The sequence below is a fragment of the Amphiura filiformis genome, chromosome 8, assembly GCF_039555335.1.
Source record: "Amphiura filiformis chromosome 8, Afil_fr2py, whole genome shotgun sequence".
In the NCBI taxonomy this organism is placed as follows: domain Eukaryota; kingdom Metazoa; phylum Echinodermata; class Ophiuroidea; order Amphilepidida; family Amphiuridae; genus Amphiura; species Amphiura filiformis.
In genome coordinates, this window is record NC_092635.1 from 8,242,853 (window position 1) to 8,261,893 (window position 19,041).

At 37.4% G+C, this 19,041-nt stretch overlaps 2 protein-coding genes across 2 annotated transcripts; both read right to left on the bottom strand.

Moving 5' to 3' along the window:
* Positions 1–1,034: 1,034 nt before the first annotated feature.
* Positions 1,035–15,829, bottom strand: LOC140158582 (glycerol 3-phosphate dehydrogenase-like). The gene is made up of 8 exons (XM_072181723.1): positions 15,784–15,829; positions 9,160–9,368; positions 6,641–6,794; positions 5,975–6,181; positions 4,970–5,127; positions 4,365–4,483; positions 2,839–3,046; positions 1,035–2,118 (listed from the first exon to the last, which is right to left on the bottom strand). Exons 2-8 carry the CDS (start codon positions 9,300–9,302, stop codon positions 1,827–1,829), a joined length of 1,281 nt encoding a protein of 426 aa, XP_072037824.1. The 5' UTR covers positions 9,303–9,368; positions 15,784–15,829; the 3' UTR covers positions 1,035–1,826.
* Positions 10,203–13,345, bottom strand: LOC140158458 (uncharacterized). The gene is made up of 2 exons (XM_072181552.1): positions 12,280–13,345; positions 10,203–10,843 (listed from the first exon to the last, which is right to left on the bottom strand). Exons 1-2 carry the CDS (start codon positions 13,343–13,345, stop codon positions 10,203–10,205), a joined length of 1,707 nt encoding a protein of 568 aa, XP_072037653.1.
* Positions 15,830–19,041: the final 3,212 nt, after the last annotated feature.

Below are 19,041 nucleotides of genomic sequence, written 5' to 3' on the forward strand. Positions count from 1 at the left end.
GCCCAAACCCTGCTGAAAGAAAGAAGGGCACTCAAGGGCTCACTGAATTCCAGTTAAAAGCCATCACCCCTATGGAAGACATGACGTGTCTTAATCTCAAATGGGGTTACCTGAATGGGTGACTCCATTTGAAATCTATACCCCATTAATGCCATGTCTTTCATAGAAGGTGTATGGATTTCAACTGGAATAGCCTAACTGAAGAGTGCCTTTTCAAAACTTGCTCAGTCCACCACCCCCACAATTTACTTTGTTGGTGTTTCAAGTATTGTATAAAAGTTATCAAAGTGTTTTATGAAATCCGTATATAGGCAACTGTGGTATTGACTTTTAGTTTAAGAGATTTCTGTTCACATATCATGCACAACAAACATGCAATTCCTGTTAAAATCACCATATTTGGCAGGGTAATAGTACTTATAGAGCTGATTAGTCTAGGCTATGGCACCATTTCAACAGCAACCTCATTTACTGGGCAGGGTTCGAATTCGTTTAAAAATTTTGTGTAGCAGTTTTTGGCTAATCCCTCATAATCAGGATACTTCCATAAGCACTATAAAAAGTGCTATACAAATGTAAAATTGGGTAGCAGTTACTTCAAAATGTGGAGCAAACTGCTATATGATACAGCCGAATTCTTACCCTGTTACTGGGAAAAGATCATTGAAATTTGAACATAGACTCGCGTTCAAAATTAGTTAAACTTATTCAAAACCCCTGCCCTACCACTCAACACAAAAGTTACCAAATTTTTCAAAGACGCCCCCTTTATAATGATTTTTCATCAAATTCTATGACACTTAATATGGACATAAACTAGTGCAACAAAACCGGCTGGGACTATAACTACTTGACTAAGACATTCATTTGAGAATGCCTCCATAATGATAGGCTCTATGAATACTAGTATCCCTGCCAAATGCAGCATATTTAACATGATTTGCACGATATAGTTACAGAAATCTATTACACTAGTAGAGCTAGTTTTTGTGACACGATCAAAAGGAATGAGTCTAATTTTGGTAATATTGAATTTCACTATATTGATTTTCACTTATTGAAAAAAAACATGTGATACATTTTGACATTTTGCATTGTTTTTAAAGTTGGAGAATTACTCACAACTTTAATTTGTGACTGAAACAGACCTCCAATTTTGAAAGTGTAGAAGAACAAAAATCAAATGGAAAATAGTCAATATTAGACCCATTCCTTTTTATCAAAGTAAAAAAGTTCTGTTATGAAATTGCAGCATCTAGGCAACTGTGGTATTTACTGTTTCAAAAAAACAAGTACTTTAATCTCTTCTTGGAATACCTGAAAACTATAGCACTTGAATTTAAACCAATCATTAGTGTTCAAGGAACATGGTAGTGTGGACTGTGCAAGTTCTGGGAATTTCAGTTCAATTCAGCTCCTACCTTAGGGGTTGTGCAATAATTATCTGCTCTCCCGGCAAACACAGAGGGGCAAGCAAATCTTGGCAGGTCAAAAGGAGGAAGGTCAAGAGATTTTGGAAAGTCAAAAGGGGGGGGGGGCAAGAGATTTTTGACATCCATTCATAGGGTACCTTTTAATAAAACACTCTAGGCTTAGAAAAACAATATGGACGCATTCTAATTCATATGTAAAATTTCCTGCTGGCTATATATACATGTATGCTCGCTTGCATTGTATATACATGTATTGACCAAGAAGGCCAAGAAGGTGGAAGAAGCAATTTTTGGCATGCCAAGGAGGGGAAAAGGTTTTTTGGCGTTCCAATTAGAGGGGTCACAAACATCTTTGAACAGATAATTATTGCACACTAAGGCCTTTACAGTGTATTACAATTTAGAAGAGGGATCTAAACCCAGCCTACTCAATGGATGTGTGATACGATACTTAGCCCCACTCAACACCAAATGATCCTGATGCTTATCATCTAGGTTCCACATGTTATTGTTCTCGCCATGCTTATCATCTCCCTCATCTGACTGTTGAGCTATCTCTACAGAACCAGATGTGGTGTGAGGGACTAACCCCAGCTCACTCTGCATTTGATTGCCAACATATTGGGCTAGACCTGTGCAAGCTGATAAACCTGTGCTACGTATCCCTCCAATGGTGATCCATTTTCTATGTTATAATATAGGGGAAATAATTAAACATAAAATTGAATCTTCTTTAGGTATAAATATTGATAGCACATGTTTTTTTTTTGTTCTTGGTTTTAACTTATGGGGCCTTCTCAAATTTCATATCAAACGAGATTGACCTACTGACATGACACTCCATAGGTTCAGGTAGGTTAAGGTTATTTTATCCACAAGGAATTGGCATGGAATGAAATTGGAAAACCCTCATTTTAATGGAAACATTAATGGGCAAAATGAAATTATTTTAGATGTCAATGTCTTTCAAAAAGTTTACAAATTTTGGCTAGTTTTTAATTTTGTGATTTCAAGACTTGGCATTTAACAGCTTTGCAGGTTTTTATTTCATTCAACATTTGAAGTATAGTTCATAAAGTAATGATTATAATTATATGAAACACAGAAATGGTCAATTTTTACAGTACTTTATCAAACAATGAACAAGGGCCATACAACAAACAAAGCAGATGCACGATTCCCACACCATTCTTTAGGGGCAAATCAATGTTTACGCAAGTAGGGTGGTGGACGGGGTAGAATTCACAGATTTGAAACAAAAAAACCAATCCCATCCCATCTTTTCATTTACTGAAAATGTTTCCCTCTGATTTCTCATGTTTCTTCATTTGAACTTTTGAGTTCCACTGACTTTTATCCATAAATGCCTCATTCCCCCTGGTGTAACAACTGACCAGTCCCTTACCTGTCTGTATGAGTTGCCAGTTGATAATCTCTGTACTGTGTAGCAGGCCTAAGTCCAGCATATGCTGCTACTGGACTGTGTTTGGATAATTCAGGCAATATTTTGTGACCATAGGTTTCCAGTGAGTGTGATGTGTAGCTGTTTACTGGCCATTTGTCCCGGTTAGGCTGCTCCTCAGCGGTGGGTCCGACTACCAAATGACCATATACTGTAATGGAAAAGGGGCAATTATTATAGTATTATCCTTTTTCACATTTTTGTGCACCCAAAGGCAATTCCATCCTTCATAAAATACTTTATAAAACACCTGATAGCAGCAAGATTATATGTGTATTTTATACATATACCATTAAGGGCTGGGGTATGAACGTTTGGACAGTATTTATTTTGGGACATTAGAGCACATCAGACATATCGAATTGCATTCTGAATACGAAGAAAGTCATTCTGATATCAAATAATTTTGATTTTTGAAATTGCAATTTAATACACATTTTATGGCAAATCATTAAAAATTGATATTTTTGATATTTAACAGTACTTGAAGTAAACTTTATAAATCTGATGATTTATACTTAAAGTGTATGTAGATGGGATGAAAAGCCGACGATCAATTGAAAATTTTGACCTTTCGTATTGAAGATATGGATTTTTGTTCCCAAAACACCAAAAAAATTAGGTCTTTTGGGAAAAAATCCATATCTTCAATATGAAAGGTCAAAATTTTCAATTGACCGTAGACTTTTCCTCCCTGCTACATACACTTTAAGAATATGTCATTAGATTTATATATTTTACTTTGAGGACTGTTATATATCAAATATTTGAAAAATATCAAATTTTTATAATTTGTCATAAAATTTGTATTATATTGTGATTTTCAAAAATGAAAATTATTTGATATCAGAAAGACATGCTTCAGTATTCAGAATGCAATTCGATAGGTCTGAGGTGCTCTCATGTCCCACAAAAAATACTGTCGAAACGCAGTAAACGCTCATTTTAGATCCCTTAACATAGTTATTTACACCAAAGTCCCCAAATGACCCATAAATCTGCTAGGACAATTTGCAAAAGTCACACATAACTCATCAGCCTAGGGGTACTCAAGTTTAGTTTGGGTAGGGGTGTGCCGATGAGAATTTGAAAGTGGACCCATCAATATACCAATTTTTCAAGAAATTTGGTCCCATCGATATACCAAAATATAAAAATGTTCTGCCCAATTTAACAACTTTCCCCAAATTTTTGGAAATATTTTTAGGTACAGTGAGGCAAAATTAGGCTATATTATCCAAAAAAAGTTATAAAATTGAAGAAAAATGGTCCATTCACATTATACCAAATTTGGCCTAACAATTAAGAGAGGTCATACCAAATGGCCAAAAATGCAACCTGTGTTTGCAGTACATCCCGGTATGGTCGTTTGTACTGAGTACCTTCCTGGGCTCATCATAAAAAAGGATTTTTAAGAAATTCCTTGACAGAATTTGACCTTAAACAAGAAAAATAATATTAATTCTTACCTGATGGGAACAGCAAAGTTCCTTTGGTTTTTCTAGTAGCAATTGGCAAAATAATTGAATTCAGTAAAGACCCAGCTTTGTCATCATAGACTATATACTGCCCTTTTCTTGGAAAAATCCTGCAGTATTGTGAATGAATAATTAAAGATAATATAGAAATAATTGTTATTTGTTAATAAATCAAACAAGGGTACAAACAAATAAATACAAGTAAATCACTAACCAACTAACTTACAAAATATACAAGATAAATAAATAAATAAATAAATAAATAAATAAATAAATAAATAAATAAATAAATAAATAAATAAATAAATAAATAAACAAACAAACAAACAAACAGGTAAATAAATATAAGTTCAAAACAATTCTTACAATACACCCTCTTCTACACATTTTGATATTTGCAGTATGAGACAAAAAGTACCTTCTGTCTAACGGCCATTGCAAATCAAAACTGGTTATGCATATGCTCTAACGCTTCAGCCACACATTTTCAGTGCCTGCAGAAAGACCCCTATTTTTTACATGGAACCTGTCAGAGAAAACCGCAACATTGCAGGTATTCCACATCTTTTCCTAAACTAAAAGTAAGTATACGTAACTGGAATGATGGCTGTTTGTTGATCTTCTCCACTGTATCACCATGGAGACCAGCACAGTTGACGACAGCTTTAACTTTGATTTGTCCCGTGTTTGTAATTAATAACCAATTACCATCCTTGTCTTGAGAACCATTCAGAAGGTTGCATCCCAAAAGAATCTGAAATGTAGAAAATTAATGGTATATAATAAAATATTACTAAAGATTTGAAAGGGATGTCAGCTAGACAGGGTTAGAATTTCAGTACAAATCTAAAAATCACTTTTCAAAATGACTTAAATTGTAAAAACAATTATGTGAATCAAAGTTGGTTTTTCATAAAATTGTCCAAATCTACAGAGTAGATAATTTGCCACAATCAAATTATTCCTGCATATTTCCTTTGAAGAGACACAGGGGAGTTTTGCAAAATGAAGGTCCAATTGAAGCCATTTCGTGTGCACATCATTTTTATGATGGACACATGCTCTGACACCCAAAGACCCCATATTTTTCCTTTCGATCTGTGACCCAAAGACCCTTGTATTTCAATTTTAACAGCAACAAAGCCATTTAGAACTACATTTGTAGAAATTCAATTTTCGAGGCTTCTTTTGGCTCTCATCCAAAGACCCCATTTTAGAAAATGTCATATTCTCACCCAATGCCCCCCTGATTTAGATCCAAACGGTCCCTCTCTCACCCAATGACCCCATATTTTGTACATTTTGCTCTCACCGAATACTAAAAAATACTAAATACTACTCTCTGCCCCGGGTATGATTGATTGGTATTGCCATTGAATTACCCTGCTTGAGTTATTACACTGGATCATAAGAGTGTTAAATTAATGTATTTTGCAGGCTCATAAGGTTTACACAATAATACTTTATACTGCAATTTCAAATATAAAAAAAAAAAAAAAAAAAAAACATGATGCTATTTTTCAAATTTTAGGGTCTGTCAGAACAGGCAATACAAATCTTTTTTTTTTTTATATAGCTTTATAAATAAGAATGTTGCTCACCTTTGCTCCTTTCTGTTTTGCTGTGTGTGCCATCATAATGGGTAGAAGCCATGGATCAACAACTCCCTCTCCTGGGATACATACAGCACCCAATGCATCTTGAGAAAGGTTGGGTTCTTTTTCTAGCAGCTGCTCTTTAGAAATCTGGCAAACGCTGGTAATGCCATTCTTATGGGCTTGTTCCACTATGCCGGGAAGCTGTTTCAACTTGAAATTCAAGAAAACCAGAGTTAAGATACATGTTAAATTTTTGGTGAACAGATCATGAGAGCAATACTGTGTATTGAAGTTTTATAGGCTATGGCTACAGGTCCATATGAGTCAATGGCCATGTCCAGAAGAAAAAAGTGAGACTTGTTAAAACTTTGTTTAAAATACATATAACCAGACTTCTTGGAACATCTTGAGGATTCCAAGAATTGATTTGCTATAATACTCATGGTTTATATTGTACCTGTATCAAAAAAACATCCACAAGTATTTTAAGCTGCTGAAGAAGGCACAACTGTTGAATTGGTTTAAAAGCTACAAGAACACAGACTGTTATTTTTGAGTTTGTTTTAAAAATAAACCTTCAAAATTATTTTAACATAACATTTTGTGTAAATACCAAGTCATTTTGTTGCATCATATTGACCAGCCTTTGACAAAAATCAAATAATGTACCTCTTCCTCATTCCATGCTACAATCATTGCTCCAATCCGTTTGTATGGAATGTTGAATTTCTCATAGTATTCTTGGTTCAGTTGTTGTGATGTCTGAAGGAATTGGCATTCTGATGTGTCTGGTAATGCATCATACCCAGTATGAATGATTGAGCTGGGAAAACAAGAATATGCATTCATTTCACCATCATAAATGTAATAACAAAATTATCAGAAACGTCAGCATTTAATAATGGCTTTCATTATGGAAATTTCATACACCCTAACCAATCAGAGCAAATGTTTGAAAAATGTGAACCCTGCATTAATTGTATATTATTGCATGGGGGCACTCCGATTACTATGAGCAGTGCTGTCGCCGGATGTGTTCATTTTTCTTGTGGGTTGATGCATTTATTGCTTGTATTTTCCAACATTTTTAGTGACAATTTTGTTTTAAAAATACAAAAATCATGGAAGAGTTATGTAAGCTATCCACCAGTGGAGCTTCTGCGACCCCTACGCAGAACTACCGATAGTGGATTATCTGCGCACGGTGGACGCAAGGAATCCACAGTCGGATTTTCTGCTGCGCGTGCACTGAAAATCCCTCCGTTATATAGTTACGGTGGAGTAATTCTCATGACGGTGCAGGGAATCCACTGACGGATTTTGGCGCATGTTTTAATCATTAACTTTAATCTATTAAACATTATTAAATGGTAGAAAGTAAAAATATTATTTTAGGGCCTATATATATGTCCGGCTATATGTTTAGAGCCAGTTCTGCGCATCAAGTTTCATGTTTAAAAACATGCGCAGAAACTCCCTTCCGTATGATAGAGCTCCGGTGGAGTAATTCTGCGCACGGTCGCAGGGAATCCACTGACGGATTTTCGGCGCACATGCTCTGAAAATCCCCTCATCCGTATATAGTTCCGGTGGAGTAATTCTGCACACGGTCTCGGGAATCCACTGACGGATTTTCGGCGCACATGCTCTGAAAATCCCCTCCGTATATATAGTTACGGTGGAGTAATTCTGCGCACGGTCTCAGAGAATCCACGGACGGATTTTCGGCGCACGTTTTAATCATCTCATGAAATGAATTGTTATGATTTAATATTATTAAATGGTAGAAAGTATGAAATATTATTTAGGGCCTATATGTTTAGAGTCAGTTCATGTTTAAAAACCTTGTTTAAAAAAATAACTTAGAAAATAAGAAATATTATATATATTTTTAGAGTCAGAACGGTGGAGTATTTCTGCGCATGGTCGCAGGGAATCCTGAGTCGGACTTCAAGACGCGTCGCAGAAACTCCCCTCCGTATATAGCTCCGTGGAGTAATTCTATGACGGTCGCAGAGAATCCACTGACGGATTTTCAGCGCGCGATTTAATCATCTCATGAATTGTTATGATTTAACATTATTAAATGGTAGAAAGTAAAAATATTATTTTAGGGCCTATATATGTTTTATCACTTATTAAACATTCTAGGGTAGGCAAATATTCAATCATATTAAGAATTCAAGAAAAACATGAGTCGAAAATCCGTCAGTGGATTCCCTGCGACCGTGCGCAGAAATACTCCACCGGCGCCTATATACGGAGGGGAGTTTCTGCACATGCGCCAAAAAATCCGTCAGTGGATTCCCTGCGATCCGTCGCAGAAATACTCCACCGGGCGCCTATATACGGAAGGGAGTTTCAGCGCGCGTGCGCCGAAAATCCGTCAGTGGATTCCCTGCGACAGTGCGCAGAAATACTCCACCGGCGCCTATATACGGAGGGAGTTTTAGCGCGCGTCGCCGAAAATCCGACTGTGGATTCCCTGCGTCCACCGTGCGCAGTTAATCCACTAACGGAAGTTCTGCGTAGGGGTCGCAGAAGCTCCACTGGTGGATCATGTACATACATGAATTTTTGAAATAGGTTAATAAATGCGTATCACTTGTTGCTTGAGGAATTGTACAAAATAATAAACTTGTATTGAGATGTTGATGCGTCTAATGCATGGGGAGTGTATTAGACACATTTATTAACCTATTATTTATACGGGCCTACAGTACAAAAAGAATGGTACATTGAATAACCTGTTTTTAACTCATTTTGTGAAATAAATAAAATCTGAATCTGATGTGTTAAGGGGTACTACACCCCTGGCCAATTTTGTGCCTGTTTTTGCATTTTTCTCAAAAATTATAGCGCATTGGCGACAGGTAAGATATGTATATTATAGGAGCAAAGACTACAACTACTGCACTGAAAATTCAGCAACTCAAGGCAAGTAGTTATTGATTTATTGATCAAATATTGGTTTTCCCTCATTTTTGACTGTAACTCCACAACTGTTGTCTGTGCTGAAATAAAATTTTCAGTGCAGTAGTTGTAGTCCTTGCCCCTATAATATACATATCTTACTTGTCACCAATGCGCTATAATTTTTGAGAAAAATGCAAAAATAGGCACAAAATTGGGCAGGGTGTAGTACCCCTTAAGCTAAGTGGATTGTTTTACACCCTGCTGTACATTACCTGCTGCCACAGCTAGATTCTGCAACCAGATCAGAATTGCGTTCACACAGAACACAACTGAATCCCTTTTGAGTTAATTCATGCAATACAGTACAGCCAATCACTCCTCCACCAATAACTGCAACATCATATGCTGCTGCCATTCCTACTTATGTGAGAAATGGTGCTCTGAGTCTAATGGGTGTATCATAGATCCCAGCTGCTGGTCCCTGTAATACAATAGAAAATGTGTACAGTAGACACATGTCATTGAGACTCCATGCATGGAATTTATATCAAAAAAATCCAAATCAGAAAGAAAAAATAACAAAGTTAAAGGACCACGTTCATGTTGAAGGGTTTTTTTTTTATTTAAAAGGGTTGAAGTCCACTTTTTGCAAGCAAGCAATTTTTTCTAGGGGGGGGGGGGGTCCACATTTTTTTTTGCACCACAACCAAAACACTGCAGAGTATTCCATAATTACATTTTTTGTAGGTCTGTCACCATATATTGTAGAAACAAACTAGAATAAATTCAATACACAGGTCTGTCAAGACACCCTACATACTACATGTACCGTACTGTACCGTATTCATTCCATTAACTGCCCAGGGCACTTAACAAAGTCATTTTGGGTGGGTGCTTATTTTTTATATTGTTTATATAATTGCACAGGTAAGAAATGGCCCAAATTATGGATTTTATGTGTAGATGGTTCCATGTTTGATACATGTGTAGTTGGATCCTGTACATGATGGAGAATCATGTGTAGTAAAGTTGCTGGGTGGGCGCTTTACGGACATGGGCAGTTATGGAGTGAATACGGTATATCAAATTCCAGTTCCAATAATTGAAACTCCCGGCTCCGACCGGGAGTTCCAACAGGTGCTGTGTATGTGTTTAATGTACATTCACATACTTGATACTTGATAGGTGACTTCCATAAAAGCATTATCTGCTGTCCCGGAAGCTGGCAACAATGTGCATGTGGTCCAAAGTGCAGAAAATTAAATGCTGAAGAAACTTAAGGTGCGGTGTGGTTAAAAACTTGATGAGTTGCTGATTACCAACTCTTGCCGGAGGCTGCTGGCTGCAACTGCCTGATCAAGGGCATCGCAGCTAAGTTGAAAGCCTCTGGTGATGTTGCAAGCAATGGGTTGGGAGCAAATTCCACAATGGTATGACTTGTGGGTAGAAAGAATATATCAAGGTTGGTCTGCAGATGGTGGTATCTCAGTTGGTGCTGCCCTCTTCCTGGTCTTGTGTTGGGTTTGATGCATTGAGGTAGAGTGATGTTCACTAGTCCGGCGAATCTTGAAAAACATGTTAGCCTGGGCAAGTAGCGGCGATGTTCCAGTGTGTCCCAGTGTAATGTGTTGATCATGGCAGTGACGCTGGAGGATCTACTATAATCACCCATAGTGAAACATGCTGCCTGCCTCTGCACACTCTCAAGCATTGATTTATCACGCTGTGTATAGGGGTTCCACACGGCTGCAGCATACTCTACTTGGGGTCTAACTAGGCACTGGTATGCCTTCTCCTTTACAGTGCGATCACAGGGTCCAAGATTACGCCGTATTAACCCCAGTGTTCTTGATGCCTTGGCTCTGATGTTTGCTATGTGTTTACTCCAAGTTAAATCAGATGATATGGTAACACCCAAGTATTTGGTAGATAGTTCCTTGGGTATTGTGTCTGTGCCTACTGAGTATTGGTAATCAAGTGGCTTCTTCTTCTTGGTGATCGTTACATACACTTTTGCACATTAAATTGCATTCCCCATCTCTCAGCCCACTCAAACACTTTTTAAATCAGGTCTTGATGTAGTGCCCTCTGGTCCTCAGGGGATGTTATATTCCTGTAGATTACACTATCATCCGCAAAAAGGCGCATACTCGATGTAATACCATCTGTGATATCGTTGATGAAGATGAGGAATAATATTGGACCCATAACTGAGCCCTACGGGGCCAGAGCCAAAATTACCGTTTGTGGCGGGACGGAATTTTGATAGACCTTTTAAATTGTAGCTCTGTGACTGTTTATTTTATGGATTCTTCATGTTCTTAATAAACAAGTAAGTTACAGACTACATTCACACGCAAGAAAAATAGTCCAAAGAATCAACATGTTGCCACGGTAACACAAATTCATCAATGTGGCGGGACGGAATGATAAACTTCATGTTTTTGTGAACACAGTACATTTGTTGAATTTTTATCAAAAGTACTGGGATAAAACATTTGCTTCTAACATTGGTATTAACTTCAACTATCCTTCTTTTATTATGGAAGGAATTATAAAATTCACCCCCCTCTTTATAGTACGTTCATTAATTTTTAAAAATCATGTCATTGTGGCGGGACGGAATGTGGCGGGACGGAATTTTGTCCACCATGGCAAAATCAAGAAAAAAAGCAATTGATTTACTTTAAAACTGACAAAATTGTCTTTTCTTTCACTTCCAATGAAAAATTATTGCAAAATATAAACTGAGAAAGAAAATTTTCATCCCTTCCTGAACTTAAAAAAATCATCTCAAAATGTGGCAGGGCCATGTTTTACACCGCAGACCCTGAAAATAGCCTTATTGCTGGCATCCTACCACAAAAGGCCTGAAAAAGAAGAAGTTAAAATGGCTCCGAGTCTAGCAAAGTTGATGAATCTAATTTTTGTGTACTCAGGAATGTTTATTACCATAATAGTTGATATTTTGGAAAGTTTTGACTAAAATTTTTTTTTTTCGTCCCTTCAGAAACGTAAAAAAATCACCTCAAAATGTGGCGGGACGGAATTTTACACATGTTTTAATTTATTTCTTTATTTTTGCTTAGTCCACCGACATTTTTTTTAGTGCTGAAATTGTCTATACAGAAGACCTTTATAATACCATAAACAAAAAAATCCCATCTTTTTTAAATATGTAGTAACATCAAATTTAGCAATTCCGTCCCGCCACACTAAGAGGGCGCTACATGTGTATTTAATTGCTTGCAGTCCGAAATTGACGGGCAAGTTTTACTTTTTTTTTGCCTATTCATAATCTTTGGTTAGTAGTCTATTAAACTAGAGGAGAAATTCACTCCTGTAACAATTTCTAAATTTTAGGTTGAGTGATGACCATTTTTGGCTCTGGCCCTGCGGCACTCCAGAGGTGACAGGACACCATTCTGACTCTTCACCATCAACAGCTACACATTGTGTGCGACTAGATAAAAAGGCTCCTATCCACTGTTGTGTTGGGCCATTTATTCCATAAAAGGATAACTTGTGGAGCAAGTGTTGATGAGGCACTTTGTCGAATGCCTTGCTGAAATCTAAAAACAAGACATCCGACTGCCCACGTTGGTTGAGTGTGGTAGACCAATCATTTACAGCTTGCAGTAATTGGGTATCACAAGAGAGTTTTTCTCTAAACCCATGTTGATTATTTATGATGACATTGTTTTTGCTCAAATGTTTGGCAAGATGACTAACCACAATATGCTCTTGCACTTTGCAGCAAATGCAGGTAAGACTCACTGGGCGATAGTTTTCTGGGTTGGTATTATTACCTTTCTTAAATATCCCAGTAACTCTTGCTTTGGTCCAGTCTGATGGAAGTTTGCCAAGTCTGTAGGATTGCTGCATGATGTTAGTTAATAGCATTGGTGCAAGATCATCAGCATACTCATGTAATATTCTAGCTGGAATGTCATCTGGCCCACTAGCTTTATTTGAGCTAAGTTGGTGAAGTTGCTTAGCTACTCCTTCCTCTTCAATGATAAGATCATTTATATGAGGGTATGGTGAAGGTCCCTTATCAGGCAAAGGAAGATCATCAGAGTTTACTGACGCAAACTGAGCATTAAGTGTGGTAGCTTTGGATTTCCCGGTAACGTGCATTCCATTACTAGTTCTTAATGTAGGAATACCCAAAGTTTCCTTTCTTTTTGACTTGATGTAAGACCATAATTTTTTGCCATCAGAAGCTAATAAACTGTCCCCTACAGTGTTATTGATGTAGTCTGTATGCGCTTCTGCCACGAGTTTTTGAACTTTATTTCGCTGAGCCTTGTACTTCACCCAATCACTCTGTTTTTTGGATGATCTGGCTTTGTTGTATGACCTATCCCGTCTTCTCATGTGACGAATAATGTCTCGGGAAATCCATGGGTGGGAAATCTTCCCATTTGATAGCTGATGTGGAATACAGCTCTCCATGGCGTTGCAAACTGTTTGTTTAAAAAAGTCCCAATTTTTATCTATACTGCGTAGGTCTGGAGATGATAAGAAGTAATCCTCAGTGGCCTTTCTTCAGCGACTGCTGAACTTTGGTGGAATCAGCTCTCTTATAGTTCCATATCATTCGTGGTTGACACTTTCTTGGCTTTGATGATATGTCAATGTCAAAGTTGACAATAAGGTGATCACTAATGCCAGGTGCTGTATGCACCTGAGAAATGAGACCTTCATTGGTAGCTAAGATGAGGTCCAGTACGCTGTTGGAGGCTGGACGTGTTACATTTGTTTGCAGCTGAGCAAGTCCTAATTCATTTAGCACATCGATAAAATTGTTATGAGCAAAGGACGTGGATGAATTAGTTGTAGTCATATTCTCCCAATTTATATCAGGGAAGTTGCAGTCACCCGCAATGATGATATTTGGCAGGGTGTGGACATGTTTTTTAAGAATTTCAGTCACACTGTCTTGGAGCTTTGATAGTATTTCCTTCACCTTGGTGTATCCTGGAGGACGAAAGTAACTAGCAAGGTACAAGGTTCCACTCTTGGCAAATTCCACCGAAATCCAAGTAATCTCACATACGGTACATACTTAGCCGTTGGTACGAAGAAATCGTTGCTCCAAAAATGATTGCAAATTACACATTTCAGTTCGGGGGCACTCATAATTCATGGACGTCTCTGATATCAAATACTCTTGAAGCGTCATGTAACATAACAGTATCATATTTCAGAGACGTCTCATAAATCACATACTCCCTGTTTCAAAACCCAGTCGCAAATGATATTAGTAATAATTTTGGTGACCGCGATGGCGCAGTGGGAATAATTTTGTGAGTAGGCCTTATCAGGGTTGTAGTCAGCCTAAGTTGAGTGCCTGCTAATTTACTATCCAATTCATGAATTAGAGCGCAGGCTCAGGTACTCTTGGGAGATTTTTACTATTGTGTGTTCTGGGATCATTTGTCAGAATTTGCACACATATAATTTTATTTGCTAAACATAGGAAAGCTTATTCTAATACACTCAGCTTCGTTCCGATGTGCTGCATCGAGTGCCCAGCTGTCAACAAAGTTCGACGTATGTGATATCACAGACTCCCTGTATATGAAATCACATGTCTTTGAAATCAGAGACGTCCGTGAATTACGAGTGCCCCCAAACTGATTTGTATTCATTTTTCACCACAAAATATGATACGAAAACATTGAAATCACAGGTGAGCAATGTATGGATATATGGAGAGGTCAAACAGGCTGTTAATTATTGTCAATAATATTAATATTATTATTTTGCGACAAGACGCCCTATGGCACCTGCTACAAAAGTCCTCAAACGTTCGAAATTTGTAGTTACTACAAGTACAACCAGGGAAGCTAGTGGCACTGTCACTTCCGTGCCTAGTGGCACTCCCCTGGTCATGCTGGTATATTAAACTGATCAAATTCAGTTATGAATAAGGTATAAATTTAAAAAAATAGAACTTTTTTTTATTCTCATCAAACTATTAGTTTCATATTAAAGAGCCAAATGAAAAAAAACACCTGATGAGCCATAAATGAATGTCATAAGACATGTGGATGATGTGGTTGCAGAGATATGCTAATTTGAATGTCTCAATTTTTCAGCCAATTTCCTGTACAAACTTTTTGACTGAGCTGAGAGGCCTAATGATCCGATTCCATTGACCCATATGGCATAAGCCCTTTCGCAATTACAACTGCGCATGTGCAGAAACAAAGTCGCCAAATAAATATAGCGATAAACACAACGAGGCTACTGTACATTTTCAATGGGGTGAACTTTGGCGTTTCCGTAAAAAGCGTTTTGTACTGGAATTTCGCTGACAGTTTGGTCTTCATGAGGAAATTTATATTTGTATTTCACAGGAAATATTAACATATGTAGGAATGAATAAAAATGTTTTACAAAAATATGTTTTTGAAGGAAGTGCAAAGTTCGCCGCCATTGGAAATGCACTGCAGCCTCCTCGTGTTTATCTCCAAAAAATCGGCAAATATTACCCACAATGCATCATGATTCTGAAATTGCGAACTGGCTTATTGTGAGAGTGAATCATTGTCGTATTTCCTACTGCACTGTGGCTGTGCATTGTGATTATGTAAATGAGTACACAACTAAGTTATAATCCCTCTCATCCCAGTGAGAACAAGTGCGAGCATGTGCTTCCTTTATCGCCTTGTGATCTACAATGTAGATCTTCATATATTTATTCTGGATGTAGGGTTTCCGAATTCGTCAGACAACAAACAAAACAAAGACAATCGGTTCCTGTCACTCCGTCATTTTTACATTTTATAGCATTTCTTTGAGATAACAGAGAGTGAACGTAGCTTGTAGCGTACACAGAGAAATGCAAAATGTGCATAGAAAAACAGAAATAATTATCTACAAACCTGGAGCATTAAAACAAATTTGACATTTGTTTTAGCTAATAAATTTGACATGTGGGCGGTTCCATGTTTATTTTGTGTGCGGGGCGATACTTGATACTCGATACTTGTATCCACTATTGTATTCTATTCATAAAAGCTACTGCAAGAAGCGGCGGCAATCCCTGATATTGCTGGTGTCTACCGCCGGCGTTTCGCATTTATTAACATTCAAAATGATCCCATACTCTTACATTTATAGTCTTATTCGTGCTTTTTTATATAATATTCAGAAATTGCAATTATGAAAACTACAAACTTTGAAAGTGAAAATATATTACCATCGAAAATATTATCATACTTTTAATTTAAAAATTCTATAGAATCTATAGATACCCAACCCAGAAGTGCCCATTTATTCATAAGAAACTTATTCAATGGTCCACATTGCACAGTTTTACGGTCCAGCGCTTCGGAGGATGAACTCGACCAGCCAACGCATAAGTGATTAGCATAAAATCACATTACCATATCGACTTTACACCCAATGCGTAAAAGCTGGCAACCAACTTATTTTTTGTTAATTCGGGCATAGTCTTTGTCAAAGACCTCGCGATCCTAGGGGGGGCGAGCGGCGAAGCCGCGAGCTGAGCGCCGAAGGCGCGACAGAGCGGCGAAGCCGCGACAGCGAGCGGCGAAGCCGAGGTGGCGCTCCCACTACGGTGGTCCAGGCAGAGCCTTGTTGAAAGGCTAATTCGGGCATGCTGAACTCGAATATTAATAATAATATTAATAAAAAACATTGACTATAGCGCATTTCCAGAAACTGATCAACATGATCAAAGCACTTTACAAAAATACAAAATATATACAAAACAGAATACCTGAATCATGAAAGAACAAAGAGGCTTAAATACAGCGGCAACAGGTGAGTTTTTAAATTACTATTGAAACTATGTAATGTATATTTTAAATTAATTTTCAAAAAATTGATAATGGTTTTTAAATATTAAACGGTGTTTTTTTTAATTTTTGGTGAATTTTCTCAAAGTTGATGAGAATTTAAAAAAACATTCCCTAAACATTTATATCTAGTTTTTGAACATTAATAAAATATTACTGAAGCAAGTTTTTAGCCATGATGTTCAAACATTTCAAGAAAATCAGATTTAACAAAAACTAAAACTTCAGGCCTATAACAATGCAGGATTTTGTTGTGTATAATTGTGGGTTTCGTATTATATTTCGACATGTTCAAATTGGAAAATATGATATTGGACATTTTGACTTCGGCATATTGAAATATTTTCAAATGATGGCATACAAGTTATCATTTGAAGACTGAATTCAGCTACATGCTATTATAAATACGCCATTTTCAAACGTTTCGAGTTAAAGCCACCAACATCTGCCCTATAGCTTTTAAAATGGACAACCTACTCTAAAAAAAAGACAATGTAAAATATTTTGAAACTACAATCAAATACAGCATGTATTTTATTATATTTTTTATATTTGTTACACGAGTTATATGATACAGTTTCATATTATTCCCTCTTAACATGCTTAAAGGCCCATTCAGCGATTTGCTCATTCGGAAAATCGGAAAAATCATTTTTTTATGTTAGTGAGCATGTGCTATTATATAGCCATCTGATGGTTTAAGCCGAAAACTGTATAGGTTTGAGACAAATATAGAACATTTAACACGAAATTGTGATATCTCTAATTAAATAGAGAACTTAGGTAGGTCTACATAGTTGAATGGGGCTTCAACTTTGTCAATACTGCTGTTTTGCTCTCATTTTGGGGGGCAATTTTTCACTTTTAAGCAATTTATAGGCCTAAGCGATTTTATTTTTTACACTTTCGCTGGGATCACTGAATTTGTCTTATTTTATGTATAGGCCTATAAACAAGGGCACTCTAACTTCCATGGTATAAACAATTCAGTTAAATGATGAATTTATCAAAATCAGGTACAAAATACGGGATGAGTTGTAATCAATTTTAGATGTGATGGGCATGTCCCTACCGGCGTCGGGAAGTAGAGGCCTATCGGTATAAAATGATGTTTTAAAAAAGGGGGTCATTGGGTATAACAAAATTAAAAAAGAGTCCTTGAGCATTCGCAAGTTTTTCCACGAGCCCAGTGGCGTAGCCCCCCCGGACCAAAAAAACACCCATTATCAGGGATAAAATGGAGTTGATTGGGGTGGTTACGGGTCGTTAAAACCACTAACCGCGAAATGAGGATATCGAACTAGTTTGCCCCGCAGGGCTTAAAAGAACCACAAACCGTGAAGTATGGATATCCAACTAGTTTGCCCCACAGGGCTACCAAAAACTGCTAACCACGAAATATGGATAATCCAACTAGTTTGCCCCTCGAAGCTTAAAAAACAACCACTCATCGCGAAATATGGATATCCAACTAGTTTACCCCGCAGGGCTACAAAGAACTACAAACCGCGAAATATGGATATCCAACTAGTTTGCCCCGCAGGGCTACAAAGACCAGCTAACCGCGAAATATGGATATCCAACTAGTTTGCCCCTCGAAGCTTCAAAAAAACACTCATCGCGAAATATGGATATCCTACTAGATCGCCTCGCATGGCTACAAAGAACCACTTACCGCGCAATATTTTTTACCTCAAAAAAAGAATTAATATCTACCAAAAAACGTTTCAAAACGTAAAAAGGGGCCAAGTTTAAAAAATCTTTCCTGTGTGGCTTTTCACCCTTTTTTAAACTTAAAACTCAATTTCAAATGGATATAGGTGTAGGGCTGGCACTTTCGCACTAAGGGGCATTCGGTGAGAGCAAAATGTAACAAATATTGGGTTATTGGGTGAGAGCATGATTTTTGGCATTCAGTGAGAGCAAAATGTAAAAAATATGGGGTCATTGGGTCTTGTCCAATGACCCCATATTTTGTAAATTTTGCTCTCACCGAATGCTGCCTCGCTTCTCCGCAAAAAAATGTTTAACTGATGGCATGGTATAAATAAGCCTAAGTATTACAAGGTAGGCCTGCCCAGGGCCAGGGGGACCCTCCCACTTTGGATGTGACGTGATAATTATGTAGGGTCGTTAAGACCCCCTTTTTCAGCATCGCTGTCACCCAAAGACCCATTATTTTGTTATGACACATGCTCTGTCACCCAAAGTCCCCCTTATCTTATTTTCCCTTTCGATCTGTCGCCCTAAGACCCTTATTTTTCCATTTGAACAGCACTAACGAGTCATCTACTTCTTTTGAAATAACAAAGCCATTGA